The following is a 22,449-nucleotide window of genomic DNA, read 5'->3' on the forward strand; positions in this document are numbered from 1 at the left end:
GCTCTTTAGGAAAGTTGTTTTACTGCCTGGTTGTTTTGTTATTTCTGTTTCCCTTTTGATCCAAAATACAGTGGTGGGGTTTTTGTTTGTTTTAGTTTCTTGTGGTTTTTTGTTTGGTTGGTTTGGGTTTTGTTGGGGTTTTTTTTCCCCTCAAAAAACACCCAAAACCAAAACAGATTTCATTTTAAGTCTTCCATAGAATTTATTTTGATTTTTTTGTAGGTGTGGTGTAATCTAAGCCTACTTGTTGCAGATTGTATCCACGCTGCTGAGGCCACACATCCAGCTAGATGGGCATTTCCTGCATTTATTTTATTTGGGTGAAGAAGTATGTATCAGGGAAGTGTTCTGTTTATCAGGATTTTAAGCCCAGACTTTGAAAAGAGAAGCAAAAAAGCTCTGAGGATCCATCTTGGATGGCGTCCCAACTTTATGTTGGACTTTGTACTTCAAAGTACATCTAGTCATTGTGTGAGTCTTCTCCCTGCTCTGTGCTCATGGTCTTGTCCAAGGTGCTTTCAGGCAGAATGGGTAGCGTCTGTGCTGTTTTGCTTACTGTACGGTAACCTTTAGTTCTTGCCAATACAATCCAAAAACCCAGGCAATTCATCACACATTCATCTTCAGTACTACCCCTCTTCCTGGATCAAATCTCTCTCGTAAGAATAGAGCTTTACATCTGGATTCTACATCTCCCTGTTTATTGTAATTATGGCTGTTTGGCAGTTGACTCCCTTATGACCTTAATTATTTCTTAGACTATGAAAGCTGTCCAAGCTGTCATCTTTAATGACCATTCGGCAGATCCATCTTCTTGCTGTGCCCACCTCTGTAGACATTTCCCTTTAGTGTCATTGAGTAACCTTTTGGTTCCGCTGTTCAGTGCTTGGCTTTCCTTGGAATGCTGTCCCCCTTTCCTTGAGTTAACAATGTACTGCTTTTACCTAGCCACCTTAATATTTTGCAACTTAGTGTATCGTGGATTGCTAAGCTCTTAATTATCTATTTGACTGACAATGAGCTTTCACCCTCTGATACATAAATGAGGTGTAGCTGTTGTCAGGAATACATTTCTGATTAGTACTTGATCTTAAAAACAAACAAACAGAAACCCCACCGTGTAGGCAGTCTTGCCTCTGGAAGCTCAGTGTGACTATTTAGCACTATCTGGGATACAGATGAAAGTTCTTGGTACTGAATTAGCTGAAGTCCATTGTGCTGAGAATCCCATCTTCTCTGAGGTGAAACATTCAATCTGGCTGGCCCTTGTTCAGCTTTCTTCTGTACAGACTTACCCAAAAGAAGCCCGGGTAAGGTAATGCAAGTGTGTATTTGCTGCTTTGGTTTTGGCTATGGGCTGCTTTGGCATACTGAACTACTCCCTCTGTAGAGAGTGCACTGTTCTCATCAACCTGTGAGGAGCTGAAAGTGTTTCAGGACCTCATCCTGGTTTTAGTCCCTTACACACTCTGAAAACATCACTACCTTTCACTGGCTCCAGGATACAATATCAGTAATTACTCTTCGATTCCAGGACAACGTTTTTCCCTGCTACTCATCCTTTTCAGCAGCAGTCACCTGTCACTGCAAGCTTCAGTACCTTCCAGTGTTGCAGAATGGCTGTGCAGATTACGCTTCTCTACAGACATCTTCTCATCAAATGATATTTAGTGTACTGACAGCTGATATAATCACAGACTAAGAAAACGATGGTGCTAACCACCCCTCATTTGTCTGCAAGGATGGCCTTTTGGAGATGTTATATAGAATATGTTGTACCTTGAATTTATTAGCAGATTGGGTGGACAGATTCTTGCTTCTGAGTCATGATTGGGAGATGCTTTCCATATTGATGAGAAATGTTGTCTCTTTTGCTGTAAGTCAATGGCTGTAGCTTGTGGCTTTAGCTGCATTTCTGATGTTAGACAAAAAGAGAGCTTTACTTATCCTGATTTACTGGATTTGACTAAAGTAATTTTGGTACAGTTGCTCTCTGCCAGGCCTGCAGAATATATGCTGTCATTCCCAGTTCTGCTGGGACTGAGTCTGAAGTGTCCAAGTGACACATTAAGACTACTGTTAATTTTCCAGTAAGGGAGTTCCCTATAGAAAGTGGTTTCAAGGCTTGATTCTTTTAATCAGGAGATTTATTCCGAGTTTTTTCCCCTGACTCTCACTCGTTCAACCTCAGTTTTCATTTGTGTATTGGGAACCAATATAGTACGTAGAATACACGTTAAGTTACATAAGTAACTTTCTATTTTGTTATTAACATTTCTATTAGCTACCTGATGTCATGTATTAACATAGTTCTTACGAAAAACAGAGGAAGAAAAAAATACGTACTGAGAGGCACATCAATGATTCAGTGAAAGTGCATGACAGAGTTTTGAAAGATTAAGCAGTCGGGCAGAACCTGAATGAAGTAGCTGAAAATAGTCATGAACAGAAGAGGTATGAGATCAAGAGAAAAAGAAGTTTCTGAAGGACTAGAATTTGAAAGAAGCCAAAAGCTTCATTAGGAAATCAGTAGATTATGAGAGGGCAAGGCCATCTTCAGGATTTCAGGAAAAGCAATAACTGGAGACTGGAAGGCAGCTGTGATATGGAAGAACTGATACCTTACTGCCATGTGTCAGAGAAACTGAGCATGTGGAGTATCTAATTCTTTCCTGCCCCCCGTTTGGGTCAGCTTTGCTGTGTGTGAGTGTTCTTGATTGTAGTGACTATTTGTAGTATAGTTTGCAGTTTCTGTCTTCTGTGCTGCTTCTAATTATGCATAAATACAAAATAACTCACTGTTACTCTCTGTTCCCTTCATTTAAGACTCATTAATGAGGTGGCCAGATGCTGTTGTAAGTTACGTAAAAACAGATACATCTTTCATAATGGAAAAGAACAACTGATAATGCTTTTCAGTAGACTACTTGGACTCAGCACTTTGTGGATGGAGTTTTAAAACAGAATTTCCATTTCAATCTATTATAGAGAAAAGGAGTACTATTCCTAATAGATGAGCCAAAACTCCTGTATACATATATATTTTTTTTTTAGTCTGTGTTTGTAATAGGATTTGACACACCTAAATATTTTTTTCCCCCCATTTCTAAGAAGAGTAAAAATTAAGATACTTATGGAGAAGTTTTAGGGTCTCCCTTCTTGAGACAAGCAAGACACATTTTGTACTAAGCTTTCATGTTCCTATATGAAAATGCTTGATAGTAAAAAAAAAAAAAAACAACAACAAAAAACCCAACACAGTTTTAGTGCCTTGAATTTTTAGTGCTTCAATAGTAATAATACTTACATGTGTAGTAGAATAGAAAGGAGAATACTGCATAACCCGTCACTTCATTTCCAACCCTGATAAGTCAAGAGGTATTTTTTTGAGTAAAGGGATGGTATTTCAGATCACATTATGGTCTAAAGAAATCACATCCCTTTGTCTACAAATGTAAACAGTATTACAGCAGAGAATGTGAACGTGCTTAAACCATGGCGGTATTATTAGCAGTGCTGGACAAAGAGGAAAGTATTGTTCAGTTTTCAGATTGTTTTGAAGTTTTTCAGGTTAGGACACTATTATTTATAAATTATATTTTCGGACAACTTCATTTAAAAGTTTTTTTACCTTTGTAAAAGCTAATGAAATATATTCTTACTTGAAGTTATCATAATTATTATCATTGAGTTGTATGTTCACTATTATTGCATTACATTTCTTAATCTGTAATGTATACTAGCATTTTTGTGAGAAGAGCTTCAGACTGGTGGGTGTGATAGCTCTGTCCGGACTAAACAAGTGCATGCAGTACATTTGCCCTTGTGAGATTTTGAGGTGCTCCTTGGTGTGCTGGAGGTCTATAAGCTACAAGATAACTAGCAGTGGACACAGAGTACTTTGTCCTCTCTCCTTTCCTGTGCTGGTTTGGCTGTGGAGTTAAGTTAGCAAACAGTCATAGTAAGATGATATTCACCCATTTGAGGAAATGAAATATTTTTGTTTATGGGTTTGAGGAGAGAGTGACAGATGGTCCTTAAAGATCTCTTACATAGAAGGAAATTATAGTTGCTGATGCTTATTCATGTAATGATTGTTTCCCTGAACAGGTTCAGAGATTTAAGAGAAAGTGTGTTAAAGTACTATGCGTAGCCAAGATTTCTACATAGAATTTCTTCTGTAATGATTCAGTACTTCACTGAGATGGCTACTGTAAAGGTAGCACACAACCTTTACAAGACAAGCAGTGAAGTGCTGTTTTGTTTTATGATGCAGTAGTTTAACCTGTTTGGGTGGATATATCACCCCCTTAACCCCCACCCCCCAACACACATACGCACAGAGATGATAAGGCGTTGGTGTGTTGAGGAGAAAGATGGCTATTATAGGAAAATCTAGAAGTAAGTATATAATAGGATCATTCAAAAGCTAAAAGAAGTCACTCATAATGCATGCGTGGTTTTAATGCCCTGCAGACTGGATTATTTTCCATGCGATTAGGTTGAAAGGGAACACACAGTAGATGAGACAAATATAAAATGTGTCAGGGAGTGAATTTAGCAAGCAATAGAAGTTTTTAATTGCTTACGTTTTCTAGCTTTTGCTTCATTTTTTCATTGTGGGATATTTTTTTTTTCCAGTTTGGTGGATTTTCAGATAATCTGTTAATTTCAGACTGTGGTGAAATTTAAGAAAAAAAAGCAACAACACAATAATAGGTCATTGTTGTTCTAGTATTATAACAATTCCCAATGCATAAAATTTGATAGAAAATGAAATTTATTAAATCATGTTACAGGAAGAAATTACCAAAAATAGTTTGGTTTTGCAAGGTGGCATCAGGGATACTGTTTTGCCTTTGTTGCTGTGGGGTTTTTTGTTAGAACAAGCTTCAGTTGCTCAGAACCATGTGTTGCTAACAAGAAAATCTTTCCCTGAAATCACCCTGAACAGACTGTGTTCTGATCTTCCTCTCAAGAGCAGTGGTGGTAATCCTTGGTTGGAATAAACACTGATGTCAAAAGAAGGACACGCATATTATTAGGAGAGTGCTCTGCTACTTGTGTTGCCAGTAAACATTTAATAGAAGGATAGAGACTCTGTATTAATCAACTAACACCAAATCTTCCCTCTGCATGAGGCTCATTAATTTAAAAGGTGTCAAGTTTTTAACAAAATACGGTTACTTGGCCATCATCTGCAAAGAACACAAGATCTCAAGGATTTGTTGTTTAATAAAACACAGCTCCATGTGGGAGCTCTGTATTACATTCCTTTAGAGACTTGATCTGTAATATGATGGAACAACTTTGAAGTTCTTCAGTTGCGCTGATGGAAGCTGGGAGCTTTCAGAGCATTGCAGGATTGAATCATTTGAGGCATTTGTTTTAATAATACACTTAGCTTGACATTTTCAACATTGCAAACATCAGTCCAAACAATAGGCTTTTGAAGTAGCCAAATAGTTTTATTCATGTTTACAAACTGGAAACCTACAGCGGTGTTGTTGTGATAAATCTAGAGAGTATGTCAGCGACTTCAACTGATACCACCAAGTTAGTTTGCCCTGACTTTGTACCTCCTCTCCTCCCACTTTTCCCCGTGCCTTCCCTGGCTGCCCCCACCATGCCCTTTGAGTTAGGCAGTGACATGGAGGTGGTACAAGAGAAATGTGTTACTAGGGAAAGCTGACTGCTGCTTGTGTTCTCTTATGATGATGCAGAAGGACCAGAATTGGTCCTTTGAATATGGTGGATTTCTGGAGGAGGATTGTTCTTCTTCTTCTTAGTAATGGCGGGGAGGTGAGTCTGGAAGTATATGTATTTATCCTTCTAGGAAACATTTTCTTCTGTAATGAGGTTGGCTAATGTTCCCTGACCTTCTTTTATACTTAGTGACAGTGACATTCTCATTGGTTCCTCTTTCATGTGATGTTTTCAGACATCTATTTCTATTTTTATCAATCAGAGTGTAGCTTCTAGGCTTACGACTTTCAGCTGAGAATAACTCATGCCACCCCTTGTGTTTGCTTTGATACAAGAGACTGCTGTAATCGCTCTGTTGTATCACAGCTTTATTGTGACAAACAGACGAGCCAACTAGGCAGTAGATTTGTTAGTTTATGTTTAATGGTCATAGTCTGTCTTCAAATTTTCTTGTTTATGCCATCATTTCCCCCATTAGTTTAACCAGCAAAAATACTTGCCTCCATGTGTTCTGATTTCAAATGTAGTAATTTATATGGAAAATGATGTAATAGCAGGTATATCTAGCAATGTAAGCTGTCTAGTTAAATTTCACTTGCTTTTTCCAAATTAACGTCTCCTATTTTATTAAGAGTACTGTGAAATTAATTGTTGAAAACAGGCCCTCCTTGCACAATTTGGCTTTAGTATCTGACTTGTTACTGTATTATTTCTGCTGCTTTTAGAGATCGTGCAGTTGTGCTGATTGATGAATACCAATGAATTCCCAGTCCAAAGAGGTGATAATATTACTTAGATAAGGGAGACAAGTGATGTGAAAAAGGCAAAGATACAAAAAAAGAACAAAGCAGAAGTTTTCTACTGCACTAACACACACATCTGAAACTGTGTGTTTAAGTTTGGCTTGATCATAGTAAGCTCCCATTATCTTCAGTGGAATCAAATAGGCAGGTGTCTAAGAGACTGATAGTCACCAAATCCTGCAGTATGAACTAGGGAACACTGACTGAAGCTAGCAGTTCAGTTCCATACATTTTTTTTCTTTTTATTAAAAAAAAAAAAAATTAAGTACCCTTACAGCCACGAACAGGCATGTGTTGCCACAGGAAGTTGTGGAGGTAGATAAGATGAAGAAGTTCATAAAGGGATTAGAGAAATTTGTGGGTAAACAGACATTACAGCAGATAGAGATCCACCTTCCGATGTCTTTGAATATATGATTGTGGTTTCTTGGAAACTATGAGGGAGACAGACTACTGGTAGTGGCTAGTCTTACGTGCTTTCCCCAAGGAGTATCTCCACGTGTTGTAGTCAGAGACAGAACATGTAGCTAGCTGGGTAGACTGAAAGACCCGGTAGGGCATTTCTGAAGTTCTTCCAAGTCTTAATCAGCTTTAGAGGGACCTGTCTCCCCGTGCTGACTCTAAAATGAACTGAGGGTGAGGTGAGTGGTTTGGTCTTTGAAGTGTAACTTTCAGGAATATTATGAAGCCAGTAATCCCACCCCAAGAGTCTAGGTGATTTTCCAAGGGCCGCAAAGAGCACCAGTAAGGGGAATGTTCCTAAACTGTTAGTAAATCCAGCTCTTCGTGGTATCTAGGCCAGTCTCTACATTGTCATCCTTTCTGTCAGTCTAATTGAGTAAAAGAAGTTACTCATTACTGCAGCTCTGGTAGATCTTGTTCTCTCCTCGATTTGCCTGTGAGACATCCTGCTTTAGGTAAAGCACTTAGAAAAGTCCATCCAGATCAGTGAGATGTGTCCATTTCAGACACGGAGTGCAACAGACCCTTGTGGCTGGTATTCATTCATCTTGAGGCATGCCGGTCTTGTTGTGGATGAGAAGAGGAGACTTGGGCACCCTTCTGAGCGTTAAAGACTTGTAAATTTATAAAGTTGCAAGTGGTCTTTGCCTTTTTTTTTTTTAAATAAAGTTGCATTGCAAATTATTTGAATAGACTTGATACGATTCAGTACAATAACTCTTTAAAATCTATTTAATAAATATATAATAAAAAACTATAGTTTGATACTATTTGAATACAAAATTATCATAATAAATTTAATATGATACTCATTGCTTAAGCCAAGCAATACATTTTTAAATTTCTTTTTTCTTTTGCAGATCTATTTTTCCTATCCATCCTTCTTTCAGAATAGTGGTCTTAGCAGAACCTCCTGTCATTGGAAGTAGTACCCAACAATGGCTGGGTCCAGAGTTTCTGACGCTGTTTCTTTTTCATAATGTTCGATCTTTAAGCAAGAGTGAAGAAATTAAAGTTATTAAAGAAATGGTAAGTACATTCAATATTTTAGGCACTTACTGACTATTACTTACTAAACATGATTACTACATAAAAAAATATTTTGCTATTTCACTGTAGCATACATGAGTCTTCAAAGCTTATCAAAGCAGCATATCTGCTTATCTTTTAATGGTACTGATATAAATTAGCATTCTGATTGTGATGTTAAATGATGCTATAATAGAAAAGTGCTGTTTGTCAAAACTGTATTCCTTTTTGGTTGATATAAAGCAACTGTATGCTCATTGCATCTGGGTGTAGCTGTGCATGGAAATTGCATATCTTACAGTGGGTTTAATACTGTTTTTCTTTCAACAGGTTCCAAATGTACCCAGTGTTGCTGTGGAGCAGTTGTTGTTATTAACACATACGCTTCGGGAGACAAATGATGCCACGGTGAGCCCCCCTTCTTTTTTTCTTTTTAAGTTTACTTTCTGCTACTGTGACTGTTTATTTTAGCAAAGGCTGGGTGAAGCATGCTAAGTTACAGCGTTATTTCAAAGGCTGCCTGACTGGAAAACCAGCCGCAGAAAATTATTGCTGGCAATTACTGTATTACATACTGTAAACATTTTTTGGATTATGATGTACATTTTTAGAATCTACATAAATAAAGCTTTTAGGAAGTTGCCCTAATCCCAGAGATATCAGGCAGAGCAGTACTCATGTTGTTGTAAGGTTCAGATATATGTCTGTGAAGTGAAACATGCTTGACATGCCTTTTTGAATAAGTACGGATATAATCATGTGTGTCCAAATTTTTTTGATTACTTCACATTAGTCATTGGAACTGTGATAGCTGAAATTATGGGGCTTTTTGGGCAATGGGAGCTACCTAGCCATATAAAATGCCAATGGGCAACAGCAAAGACTCAGAAAACGGAAAGCTCCAGAACTCCTGGCTGCATTACTGCTACAGGCTATTCTATTAAAGCAGTCTTGTCAAGAAAAATAAGTTCTGCTGACAGAGTAACCACAGAATTCTTTAAAAAGATACAATCAAGTCATGGTGAAAAGAAAAAGAAATCATTGCTATGGCAACTAAAACACTGGATTTTTTTAATGTAAATAAAATGTAAAACATTTTTAGTGGAATCCAGCAGTTTAACTGGTATGCAAATGTAATCCATTCTCTTTAGTTTTCATTATTTTAACATGGGCAATAGTTTTTACAGTATTACTATTTAAGAAGCCGAGAGAGCTGTTACGTTCTTCTGAGCTTAAGAAAAGTAAGTAAAAAGGCTGACTTTTAGGTACATCTTTGGGAAAGCGTTACTCTCTATTTAACTTCCTACACTTATGTATAATGTATTGATTTTGACATACTTGGAGACATACCATGCCTGAACAGAGCATTACAAAAATCCTTTCCAAATGTGTGGATCTCTATAGCATTGTGAAATATCTAAATGAAGTATGTGGTGCTGGATGAGAAGTGAATCACCGTATGGATTGAGGGAGGATTCTTGTAGATCAGCAGTGACAGGAGACCACAGTCAAGATCCTGTTGTATTAGATGCCTTACAAATATATATTACAAAGACTGTCACTAATCCAATTTTGAGTTTACAGTTGTTAAATATAAAACATATTTTTAAAAAAATTAAGCAGATAAGAGAAAAGAGGAAATTTTGTTCCCAAAACTTTTAACTGCTGGTTGGAAATATTCAGAAGATGTGATACAGCTTCTGCTCTGTGGTCCTGTCCCCTATGCTTACTTATTTCAGTGCGGGATCTGATGCTGTATATTATTTAGACTTTAAAACATCCATGTCCTTAGAGACTGGACTTCCCAAGGTGGTACAATGTATGAAATATGATACCTCAGTTACTGTGCCCAGCTGCTCTTCTCCATCAGTGCAGTCCCATAGGCTTAGGGGAGGGTTGCTTACCTACCAGAATTTACTCTACCTGGGAACCTTGCAGCTGTATTTTGGAAAGAGAATATAATTTCCAAAGGCATTGAGGGTTCTGGCTAGTGAGCAGGCATAACAAGTGTAATAGCACTCATCCCACTCCCTTGCCCATGCTTCACATGTTGCTGAGTAGGTCTTGAAATAACACCTGAAGTGCCACCAGTTACATCACAGTATACATAATGCTGGGTGGTAAACTACCATGGTTTAGAAGATGCTTTACAATTTTCCATCAATGAAAGCAGGAGGAGCAGGAGTAACCTTTGCGGTTAGCCTAGTCTAAATCATTCTTGCACATTGCTCAGACCTGTGCTAAAAAGTATTATCCTTTGCTTTCTCAGCATTTGAGAAATTTTTTGTACAATTTCATGGAATATTTTTTTTTTTAATATTAAGAACTATCTGTCAAAACTACAGTTTTCCAGGGGAAAGAATTGGTGTTGACATTTATTGTGCTTAAAAAATATTAAGGGGGGAAGAAAGGCTCTGATATTCATGAAGCGTTGCTTTTCTCTATTTTTTTTCCCCTGGATAGCAAATTTTGGGATTTGTTTCCAATTGAAACAGCATAATATATTAAGATAACTATAATGCAGTTAGAAATCATTTATACGAACCAAACCGGAATGTTTTGGAACTACCTAATTAAAATATTTCACTCGATCCAAGCAAAGCATGGCGTGACTTATCAGATCACGCTTATTGTTGTGTGTTTCCTGCTAAAATAAGGAACCTATTTGTATTAGATACCTTCATCCGGTAGATATAATTATAGAATGATTTCTTTCTCAGTCTTTATATCTCTCTTTAAATACATGGTCATTTGTTTTGGGGTTTTGTTTGTTGTTTTTCTTTTTGGGTTTTTTTGTTGTTTTTTTTTAAATTTGTTGTATTTGTTTGAGGTCTGCCTTCCCAGGCATTGAATCATTTTTGTAACTCTTTGCTGAATCATGTCCAGTTTTTGGCATTTATTTTAACATGTGGACAACAGAAAGGGACACAGTGTTCCAGTAACAGTCCGCCCAGGAGGCGTGTGCAGAGGTGATACAATCTCCTTACTGCTGCCCAGTGTTGTCTTGTTTATACATCCAAGAATCCTGCCAGACGCTTTTGCCAGAGCATTACATGTGAAGCTCATAGTCACTTTGTGAAGAGCAGACAAGTTTTTAGCACATTGGTCCTTTTACAGTAGCAAACCTCCTTGTTTTTATTAATAATGTTTAGTGTTAGGTTTTATTTAGTGAGTAAAATCCAGTTATCAGCACGTTTTTCTTCCTGTTGCTTATGAAGTGAAATCGTAAGGCTAATCCTTTGATGACATCATGATTTCCATGGCAGTGAATTACTGCAACAAACACAGAATTACAAGCTTGCCAATTAAAAAGCACAAGGTGCTGTAGGAGGCAGAAAGCATCTATGAATTAGGAGTAAAGTTGAAATAATTCCTTTTGAATTATTTTCTTCTCCTGACTTGTTTGGTTTAAATCCCTGAGATCCACTCCCAGAAATCAAATAATTGAACTACCTTGTATTTTTTGACAGGCGCAGTCACTGGCTTCATCTTTATCTACTCGACAGCTATTGCGAATTTGTCGTCGACTGTCTCAACATCCAGATGAAAGCCTTTACTATGCTGTTAATAAAGCCTGCCTTTCCAGGTAGAAGTGCTAGGTTTGGTGGAAGTTGAAGAGTGTCTGGGTCAGTTGCTAACATGCAGGGTAGCTTTTAATGATTTCTAGCAGATAACACAATTGCTGTCTTGCTCCTTAAAGTCTGTCATTTCTTTAGAAGTATTTCTGTGGTATTCTCAGACCTAGGAGATAAGCAGAAATGACTTTGTAGTCTTTGCTCATCTTTACTGAAAATATTTCATTACATCACAAATTAGGTCACCATTATCAGCATTACTTCACTGTTTCAAAACATTCAAAGTGGGGTTATAGTCTAGTAATGTAGTGTGACTGATGTTTGGTGGAGACATAGTTTCAGTTCTAAAAGCTGTTTGTAGAAACGTTATGAACATCTAGGGGGAATTTTTGTTTGTTTTCTCCACAAAAAAAGAAAGCAAAATTGTAAGTATCAAAAGGTTTGGAAAACTGAAATGGTCCCATTCTGGACACTTCGAAGTCAGAGCTCAGTCTTTCTCTTTGGAACCTGGGGTCCAAGTGAACTGAGTCAAGAGAAAAGGTATTTCCGAAAAAACATTGTTTCTATTGTCGCTCTTACTGGCAGTGGAATGAGGACATTACACACTTCCAGTCCTAATCCATCCTACATTATAACCCTGTTGCAGTATTTGATAACACTGAAGCCTTTTAAAATGAGCACACAACCACAAATGTAGTTCATTGCCTGTGGAAGATCAGTTTCTTTCCTTAGGAATAGGTGAAATGGTGAAGACTATTTGAGTGTGAAAGGAATGGACATTCAGTGTTTGGAGGTCCAAGTAAAGCTTCATATTGATTTTAGAATACTGAAAATACTGAAAACTTGTAAAAAAAATGCAGAAAAGACATCCTGCCTGTTATTTTTCTTCATTTAGGTTTTTACCAAACCTTGCCAGGTCAGCATTACATAAAAATCTGCAGGATTCTGGTATTGAGACGAGTCCAGATGACATGAAGAAACTAGAAGAAAAGGATTACACGTGTAAGCTTGTGCTATCTCTTGTCCTGCTCTTCATGAATGTTACTGAGATGGTTGAGCATACAAAGGTGTATTAATTGTCCTCAAAATTACATTTAGTTTGTTCCAATTATATCCTTTTAAATTTGTTCTATCAGAATGCAGTACTGCTCTCAGTGTGTTGCTACTTCTGTATTGTCTGCTGTATTCCCAGCTCATGGAATGTTGTTCTTCATGACGTTTAAGTGCTTCTACAAGATCCATGGCCTCAGGCCTTCTTGGACCTTGCCATCACCCCATCACCCCCCTTTTTTTTCTCCCTCTGCCCCCCATCACTGGTAACTCCTCTCCTGTACAGTTACAGCTTCAGTTTGATCTTAATGTTTCTCTGTTCTGTTTTTTACCATTGCTTCTTTTTCTCCACTGTTAAATTCAACCTTTTTCTCGTTGCGACTCCTGTGGAAGTCTTGTGTTATGTTTTGCTTTCATTCTGGAACACATTTCTTTGTTAGTTTCCTTTTTATTCTCTTTAAATTGCTGTGGTTGTTACGTGTCACCTTTATTGAGCAGGTCTTTGTTTCTTAACCTCATCCAACTTGTACTTGTTTGCAGTAGCTTTCAGTGCTACACACATTGCTGCTGCTGCCACTTTTCTCACTTCTCATTCCTGCATGACCCCTCTCTTCATGCTAGCTCTTTATCTTTTTATATCTTCTGTCAGGCAGCACAGTTTGAACAATTTGTGATTTTCCATTCACTAAACTTTTCCTTTACTCTGCTTCACCAGTGTTCACTCTGCTGTCATTCTTCTGTATGTTTATGCTCAGTTTTGTAAGGTATTTGACTTCTGTGTTTTTACTGTTAGGTCTTTGCAGTAGTGAAAGCATCTTTGGTTTTAATTTATATGGATTCTGTTTCTATAGATTCTATTATGCGTACATACAAAAATATATATGTAAATACAGATATATTAATGTATCTGTTATATAAAGTATAATACGTATTTGCATATACACATGCAGCCATCCGTGTATTATTATCTGTATTTGCATTTTTGCATGTATAACAACTATATATATAAAATAATTTGAACTCATGCTAGTTGTGTGATGTGATCTGCTTACTGTTCTGGTTTTTTTATCTGGACACATCCCTTGAATTTTCTTCATGTTTCTTTGTTTCATTCCACAAAGACAGAACAATATATAATAATAGGTGAACAACTGAAAGCATCTGTCTAGAAATCCAGCTATTTTCACTTTTTTACAGCATACCAGTTTAAGAAATTAGCGGCAAAAAATTACTACTGTTTTTATTTTTTACACTTAGTTGTTACTTTCCTAAAGACAGAATTTATGGTTCTTTTGATGAAAAACGTTTTTCTAATGTACTTTCTCTCTCAGAGCTGTAGCCAAAGGTTATTTCAACAAGTGCAAATTTGGCCAGTTTTCACCAAAATATTAAACGTGTCCATGTTCTGGCATTAACCCATTTGAGCAAAAATGCAATGCTGAAAGGGAGTATCAACAGTGACTCTGTACTCAGTTGAGCACCCACACAGGCACTCGCTCACTCCTCTCTACACCTACTCCCTAGTGGGACAGGGAGAGAGAACACGGAGAATGAGGGTGAGAAAACTTGTGGGTTGAGGAAATGTAGCTTAATGATATTAGTGATATTTCAATAATAAAATGAAAGTATGAAATTAAGCCAAGGCAGTGATCACAACTTCTAGTGTTTCTTATGGTACTTTTCCCAGATCACATATTCATCTTTTATTTTAATAGACTTCTTGACAATTTTAAAGAGAATTCAAATTCCTGATAATGCAATGTCTTGTTAATGGATACTCTTCCAAGCAGTCTCTTTCTTTAGGTAGAAAGCATTTACTGCAACCCACAGCCTTGTTAAAATTTGTTGGGGGCTGATTGCATGTCTGCTAGGAGGATGCTGTAGGTAATGCATTTGTTTGTTTCCTGAAAAATGTTTAGATGAAATCAACGATGGAATTCTGAAGATAGGGTCTGTGACTATCCCAATTTATAACTCAGCTGAGAAAATGAAAGTGCCTGATGTTTTGTTTTATGAAAATGCACAAGTAAGTATGAACCTCTGGCTTCTGAGATACAGAAAGATTGTTAAATGTGTACTAATGTGCATGCTCATATATAGTAAATAGTGTACTAACTGAACTTTAAGGGTATATTTCTGAAGTAGTTTCTTTAGGCTAAAATTTTTCTCACAGGATTTGGTGCTCTTTTCAGCTGTGTCTTCACCATCCCTTTGTGAAGAGATTGTAACAATATTGGTGAACAGTCATAAAATATGAAGTAACAGCGACTAGAAACTGAAATGTATCTAGAATGATTTATCAGATGTTGCATTGAGTGATTTTTTTTTTATTTATTTATTTGTTTTGTTTATTTTATTTCTATTTTTTTGCTGCTACTGGACTGGTCCACTCTTAGGGCTGGATTATCAATTCTATCCTGTGTTTTACACACTTGTCACATGAAGTTGCACCTGCCTTTTATTAGAGTTAACACTGCATGTTTGAAAAGCAAGGTGAAGAGTAATTAGTTCATTAGTTAATAGTTAATGGGATATTAAATATTTATTTTATCACTAATTGATTAGTCATTAGTGTCCTTAGTGTTAATTAGTGAAGAGTAAGAGTAATTATTGAACACAGGAAAAGGAATAGGCTTGGTGACTGTGGGTTTTTTGGGTTTTGTTTTCCCCCACCCCTTTTGTAGAGATAGGTGTTCTGCAGTTCCTTCTCCATCTGGTGTGGAAGTCACAAAACTGTCACACAAGGGTATCCTTACCAAGAGAATTACCTTCTGAGTTACCTTTAGAATATTTTGCTCCTGAAAGGCAGCACTGAAGTGTGGTCTTGTGAAATGTTTTTCTTTTAGGGACCTGGTGTGGGTTTGCTTACTTTTCCTTTCCTATTCTTTTTTCCTCGTTTGCTTGCAATTTCTCCACGGAAAGACTGTGCTACATGGTATCACCTGCTGAAGGTGATGACAGGCCATGCAAGGGCAACAGATGACAGACTCCTTCATCTTTCCCACTAACATTTCATGTGAGATTTTGTTTTGTGTGGTCGTTTCAGTAAGGTACTTAGTTTGTGTCTGTTGGAAATGAAATCCTGAGTCTTGCTAGGACTTAGATCTGTGTTGCTTTTTCTGCCTTCTTACTTACCACTTCAGAGAACTGTACACAACCTGTGTTCAGATATTATGCATCTGTTTTATTTAGGCAACATCTGTTAAAAATGCTGCAGAGAATGGCCTGCTCTGTTATCTGTCCCTGGTAGCTATGCACTCTGAATACTGAAGGAAACAACAACCAAATACCAGTCAGGATAGCTGTTCCCATTTCTAAATGAATTCTACATTCTACTTTTATTTTCTGTATTGCTATTTTGTAGTTTGGTCGTTCAAGTGCTGCAATGGTCATTTAGCAAAGCCTGCTGGACAACAAATTTGATTTATGTGTCTAGTGCAATACTTTCAGTTATCTAAAAATGGCAGAAATAAACTGAACTGAAACAGAGAAAAAGATATATCCTTAGCCCTTTGCAGTGCTGTGCAATGTAATGAAATACATAGCTTTTGCTTCTCTGTGTTTGGTTTTGAAGCACTTCATGTTCTAGTGGAATTTGGCATTGATGTGTAACATTGCTGTTGGTCCGCGACAAGTGGCACAGGGATGGAAATAATTTTTGGGTAGTGTGCCAAATGCCACTTTCAGGCCAGGCTTTGGGAAACATAGGTTCATAAAGTTGACAAATAATGATGTGTCTACTTACAAGTCCTTTGTGTAAATAAATAATCTGAAATGTCTGTGCATCCTAGTATGGCGCTAATTTAGGTCCTGGTGGGGAAAAAAAAAGTATCAGTACATAGTATCTCTTGTGGGTAAGCTGTTCTGCAGGGGAACTGTAATGTACACATATTTGTGCAATTCAGGATAAAAAACCAAAGTAATCAGAGGGATGTATTCATGGCCTAACAATAAAATAAAAAATGTAATCGGTGTGTGTGGTAAAACTGACTTCCTGGAACTTATGCTATATCTGGTCAAAGTTACTCTCATCAGTTATAAATTTCCAGCGTGTACACATGCCAGAAAATATAGTAATTTGTCTTGAAGTCCTCTCCTTAAGTTGTGTATTGAATATTCAGTAGTCTTTTGACATGCCTGGTTAGGATTTTGTGGTATTAAGCTGTGTTTACAAGAGTTTCTTCCCCACCCCCAGCCTCTGTTCTGGAGAGATTTGGAAACTTAAAATATCTTTCACGCAGTTAGAAACTGAGCATTTCTATGCTCTAGAAATTATAGGCAAGCTACTGATTTTATTTTTTTTTATTTACTCAAGTGCTAGAAATAAGATGATAAAAATATTTGTTTATCTAAAGGCAAGCATTCATCTCTCTAAGTAGATTGTCTGACCTACTTACAGATGACCTATTTTTACTAGATACAGTGGAGAAATATACATGACTATTGCAAGTAGTCGTCTGCATTGCCACATTATCCTTAAATCCCTTTGATCCTTTTAAACAAATTATTTGTGAGGAGCAAGTTAAGGTGAAATTCTGTACAGTGTGTGTTACCTTTTATGATACTGGATATATGTAAAATATACCTCAAATACTTTGGCTTCAATTAGGCAGTCTAATTTCGAAGTTGTGGGACAAGTAATAAACACTTTTAGACTTGAGCTTACATGTCCTTGTCTTTGTTTTCCTTGAAAATAAAGTTTGATTAGAATAGAAAATTTTATTTGTCATTAAGCTAGACCTGGTGTTTAACCTTCAATAAAAGTGTATAATTTACATATTCATGTCAGATGCCTTTTATACCCTCTATTTCGTTTCTGTAAAGTTCTACCAGGATACATTTTGCTTCCTGTCAGTACAATTGCTGGAAAATTGTCAGACACATATTAAGGAAAGTTCTTACACTCTGGGTGACAAGCATTCAACTAGGCTAAAAGGAAATGCATGAAGAGTGATTATGGAGAATTGAATATATTCAGGGAAATCGGATGCCTACAATCAGTTGGAGCAGAGGAAGTACACAAGGAGAGTTAGTATTTTTGTTTCATTGTTTTAGTCACAGTATAGATTACCTCTGCTATTACTGGCTGAGGCACTCTTGCTATGAAATAAATAGCTGTAAGTGTAAAGTTCAAAACGTTTTGGCCCCAGATCCTGAAAGTAAAGTTCCTGTTGTACTACTGTCATTAGTGAATGCGTACACTTGAGAGTATAAAAACAAGGCTGAAAATTGTGATTTTGTTTCTCTAGCACATGATGGTAATGGAAGATATGCTCAAGGACTTTCTGCTGGGAGAACATCTTCTTTTAGTTGGCAATCAGGTGAGTTAAACATCTCTTACAATGCATGGAACAAACTCATTATTTAATAATGAAATTACATCTCTGGTTTGCTTCATGAAATTGTGTTCATTTGTAATACTGAGGTATTTGACCTATTTTTTGATCCTTTATCTACTAGTGTCCATGGGTTTTTGGGCACGTATCTGTGGAAAATGTAAATGTGTTTTTTACATTGGTATCAAGGGTAAAAGTTGAAACATCAGTAGTTACATGTAACACCATTACCATTAAAATCTTCAGTTAATAGCTTTGGTTGTCCATGACTATCAAGCCTCTCCTTTAAAATATCCAGTAGTTGATAAGAGATGTACACATAGGCATTAGCTGAATCTTATTTATTGATAGCAAAATAAGAATTTTCTCTAAAAGAAATACAGATTCACTTTATTCTTTGGCTAGTATCTTTGTTGATGGAGACTGTATTGGTGACATCTTGGGGACTGTTGTGTTCTTTTAGTTGGTCATTGCTGTTTTGTGACACCTTCTAACAGTTTATAGGCTCCTCAGGATGAGTTATGGGCAGATGTTCTCCAGTTGTGTATGTTTGAAGTCATTGTTTTTCAGAACCATCTTAAACTCTTACTGGAACTGTTAGGTGATTTGAACAGAATTACACGCTTGGCCAGTTAGCTCTGAAAAAAAAAAAACCTTTTGTTATTATTTCTATGTTTGAAGTGTTCAGGAATGTTATACTTCCCAAGCTGCTGGGTTGGTTTTTCCCTCATAAAGTAATCTCCCTTTTAGTTTAGCTTTCCCTTAGCATGGATACAACAATTTTCTAGCAGATGTTTCTCTTTATGTTTTGCAATAGCCTTTGGAAAAAACCTCAACACAAAACAGTAATGGTCTAACCTACATGGCAGGGAATATAAAATACCAATTGTTATATAATGTGCTTGTATTAAAATTGCAGTGTACAGTTATATACAGTCTCATCTATTTAGAGTCCTTGTTAAGAGCTTGAGTTCACAAAGATGATGTATTTGAAGCCTCTGCAGACTTTTGCTGGATGTTGCCAGCTTCTCCCAAAAGGTTTCATCTGTTCATAAATAGAAGTTGATCCATTTCATAAATGAAATAAGATCTATTTATTCTATTTCATGAACAGTGCTCTCTCTGCCAGCTTCTAAGTTGGTATTGAAAATGTTATATGTAGTACAGATTGCCTTCAGAACCTGCTGTCGGGGAATGGCAACAGTGGGCTGCTCCACAGGGGAGTGGAGTCGGAGACAGTGTCCTTAATGTCAAGGTTCACAGTTTCGCAGTGTCCAAGCAGGAAGAGCAGGTCTGGGGACAGCAGCCATGGTCAGCCAAGTGCCCAGTGGCTGCTGGAACAGGTGCATGCTGATGAAGCAGGTCTGAGATCAAGCTGGGAAGTCAAGTCAGCAGGTCCAGGCTGGGATCAGCAAGGTACAGGGCCAGGCACAGCATTGTTGCAGTGTGGGTTGGGAAGAAACTGGGGGAAGGGCCCGAGTATAAATGCAGCTCCCAAGCCATGGTGGGCAGAGGGGACCCCAGTGAGGTAGCAACACCATGTCAAAGCTGACCTTCAACACAGGCAAGTAAAACCGTAGGTGGGGGCAAAAGCCTCCAGAGCCCGGTGGTACACTTGGGGACCAAACACATGCTTCGTACGTTCTACCAATTTGGCAAAAAATTTTGAAGACTATGTGAGTATGATTTTTAGGGTAATAAGGTATTTTCCAAGCAATAGTATGCTCATGTTTAATAATTTAATGTGTGCCACATTTTCTCCAAGCTTATGAAACTCCTAAGTTGAAGACAGTGTTAAAAGATTTAACTGGGTGGAAGTATTGGAACATACTGCTTTGATTCTAGACGTCAGCTGAGCTGTACCGTTAAGTTGGAAAATCAGTTGATTTGCTATGATTTCTCTTTGGCATATCAGTAGTACTTACTATTGCTGACATACTTCTGAGTACTTCCAGGTTTACTCTTTGCTAATTTGTTCCACTGTTTTTTATGTGTGACTAAGAAAAGGCTAAGTGGCCTCTTCTTTGTGAAATGCTGTTTTCAAATTTGAGCACTGTATTTGCCATTCTGCAGTCTTTTAGGACCACACCAATCATCCTTGATTTCTCAGGGATCATCACTAACCACTTAGAAATTGCTTGGCTAGTTCCTTAAATATATTAGTGTAAATTTCTGCAGCGTGTGATGAATCCTGTTCAAGTACTTAAAAATCAACCATAATACAGCAAAATGCTTTCACGCTATATTTGCAGATACCTTTCTATTAAAGTTATTAAGAGTTTTCATCCTCTTTTTTTTTTTTTTTTTGTAAAGCAAATGATTAAAAAGTAGGATTTTTACTGTTCAGTTACTTTACAGTTCAGTCTGTAATAGTCAGAGGTAGGGCTTTGTTATTGCTTGATACATGTATCGGTGTGTGCCTCATTTCACATTTGGAAGATACAGATAATGTTGTTGTGTGGAGACACAAAGTGCTGTTTTGAGTCCCTTTCTGTTGTACTTGTTGGTGAATGAGTAAATTGTGAAAACTCATCTTTTGCTTTTTAATCTCTTTCCAGAATTTCCAGTTTCTCTTTTGTCTTCTTCACTGTAGTGTTTTTCACTGGCAACTTTATGGCTGTTTCTAAGTATTTGGTACTGGCTGGCCTACCCTTTAGAATGAGATACTTGTGTTACTGATATCCACCCTGCTTTTATGGTAAATTACTTAATAAGGAAGAGCTACTTTTTTTTTTTTTTTAAAAGACAAAGAAGAAAAGACAAAAAATGCAATATTTCTTTTCTTCAACAATTATTATTAAGGCTTAATGGATCCTGGCATTCCACATATTGTTCTGGCTTTCCTATTGCTTATGTTCTTTTTTCAACAAAATCTACAAAGTTGATAATCAATAAGAATAATCAGAAATGCCATTCAATTACTGATTAAATAACTGCTGAATACAGACGACATTTAAATTTTGTCCTGCTTCATTTGATGATGTGGATATTTGGATTATACTTCTTGTTCAGAATTGCTCCCCCTCTCCTTCCCCATGAACAAGGAAAGCACTTTGCAAGGTGATAAAACAAGCCTGTTCCCGAATAGCTTGTAGTCTAACTAGATGATGTATAGAGAAGGAAAAATCAGAAAGAAACATGAAGCAGAATAAGAACGAACAATTCCATAAATGTGCTAAATATTGCTTTAAATAATTTGAAAGAAGACCATGATAAAATCTCTGGTAGCACTTAGTAAAAATGTTGATGTGAGCCCACAGTAAATAGACTATCACAAATACATTGGAAGAACTTAGAAATGTAATGGCCTTTTGACACATTTGATAATTTATTTCTCTGATAAAAGAATGTAATTTCATCCTTTCTGCTGCCTTTCTTTGTGAGATCAACTTAAACGAACTCTTGGGCTCCCACTAGGAGTTTATTTTTTTCTTCAAGAATTTAGTAGGACAGATGATTGAGTCTTTCTTAAAAATATCTAAATGGACATGCTTGAATAGATTTTTTTCTTCTAAGATTCTTACCTCATTGTGAAATTGAATTAAGTAGATACTGAGAGTGTAATTATATCAGTCACCAGAAAACTTGAAATAGCAAACGCTTGGTGTTTTAACTTTTCTAGAAATAAAGGACTTTGTTTTCCTGCCTAAACTTGTATAAAAATGGACAGCTTCCTCTGCAAGGAAAGAATGTACTATCCTAAACCAGGGGTCCTCAAACTTTTTAACCAGGGGCCCGGCGCGCGGATGCAGTGTCAGGCAGTCATCTGCGGCTGCTTGGTTTCCCCCCCCCAACCCCCGGCGGGGGGGGCGGCGGGGGCGGTCTGTAAATACCGGGGGCCGGACTGGGGACCCTGGGGGGCCGTATCCGGCTTGCGGGCCATAGTTTGAGGACCCTTGTCCTAAACCAATTTTTTATTATGATTATGAACCGGAAAAAACTGAGCTCCAAATGAGCTAAATTGGGCAAATACTATAATATATTTTTCCTAAGGAATTCTGCATGACAGTTGTGGAAAACTTGGAATATATTTCTCTTTTACTTGCTACAGTCGTAACAGTATGTACACGAATGAGAACAGGCATGCTCTTCAAATGTCTCTCTGCTTACAGTATTGCTTTCTGCCTTTACAAATGATACTGAAGAACCAGAATGAAAAAAAGAATCAATGAATTGATTTTTCTTTCGGATGTTTCTTCCCACAGATTCTTTCTATTATAAATTTTTATATGCTTCTCTCCATTGAACCACAACGGTCTTACCTCGCTGGAAATGTGAAGATTGTATTTAGCCTGACAGGGCTCTGGGTTGAAGGTTGTACTTAAAATCAGAGAAAGGAATAAACTCTACAAGCTGATCTAGATGTGTAGTCAGAGATGTATCCAAAGCATTCTATTCATGACTTCTAAGAGCAAATAAACTTAATTCCCTGATAGGTTGAAGTTTTGTTATCCTACCATCACCATAAGTTTTGCATGCCCTGGGTGA

At 37.2% G+C, this 22,449-nt stretch overlaps 1 protein-coding gene across 2 annotated transcripts in view; it reads left to right on the plus strand.

Annotated features, from left to right (window-relative positions):
* The window catches only part of VWA8 (von Willebrand factor A domain containing 8), a 185,946-nt gene that overhangs the window by 54,505 nt on the left and 108,992 nt on the right, over nt 1-22,449 (plus strand). For both annotated transcript variants that reach the window (XM_037377396.1, XM_037377397.1), the window contains 6 exons: nt 7,832-8,000; nt 8,331-8,408; nt 11,471-11,586; nt 12,471-12,577; nt 14,545-14,651; nt 17,875-17,946. In XM_037377396.1, the coding sequence (XP_037233293.1) occupies nt 7,832-8,000; nt 8,331-8,408; nt 11,471-11,586; nt 12,471-12,577; nt 14,545-14,651; nt 17,875-17,946 (649 nt within the window). The remainder of the gene's footprint in view (nt 1-7,831; nt 8,001-8,330; nt 8,409-11,470; nt 11,587-12,470; nt 12,578-14,544; nt 14,652-17,874; nt 17,947-22,449) is intronic.

The sequence above is a fragment of the Falco rusticolus genome, chromosome 2 (genome assembly GCF_015220075.1).
Source record: "Falco rusticolus isolate bFalRus1 chromosome 2, bFalRus1.pri, whole genome shotgun sequence".
NCBI classification, from domain to species: Eukaryota; Metazoa; Chordata; class Aves; order Falconiformes; family Falconidae; genus Falco; species Falco rusticolus.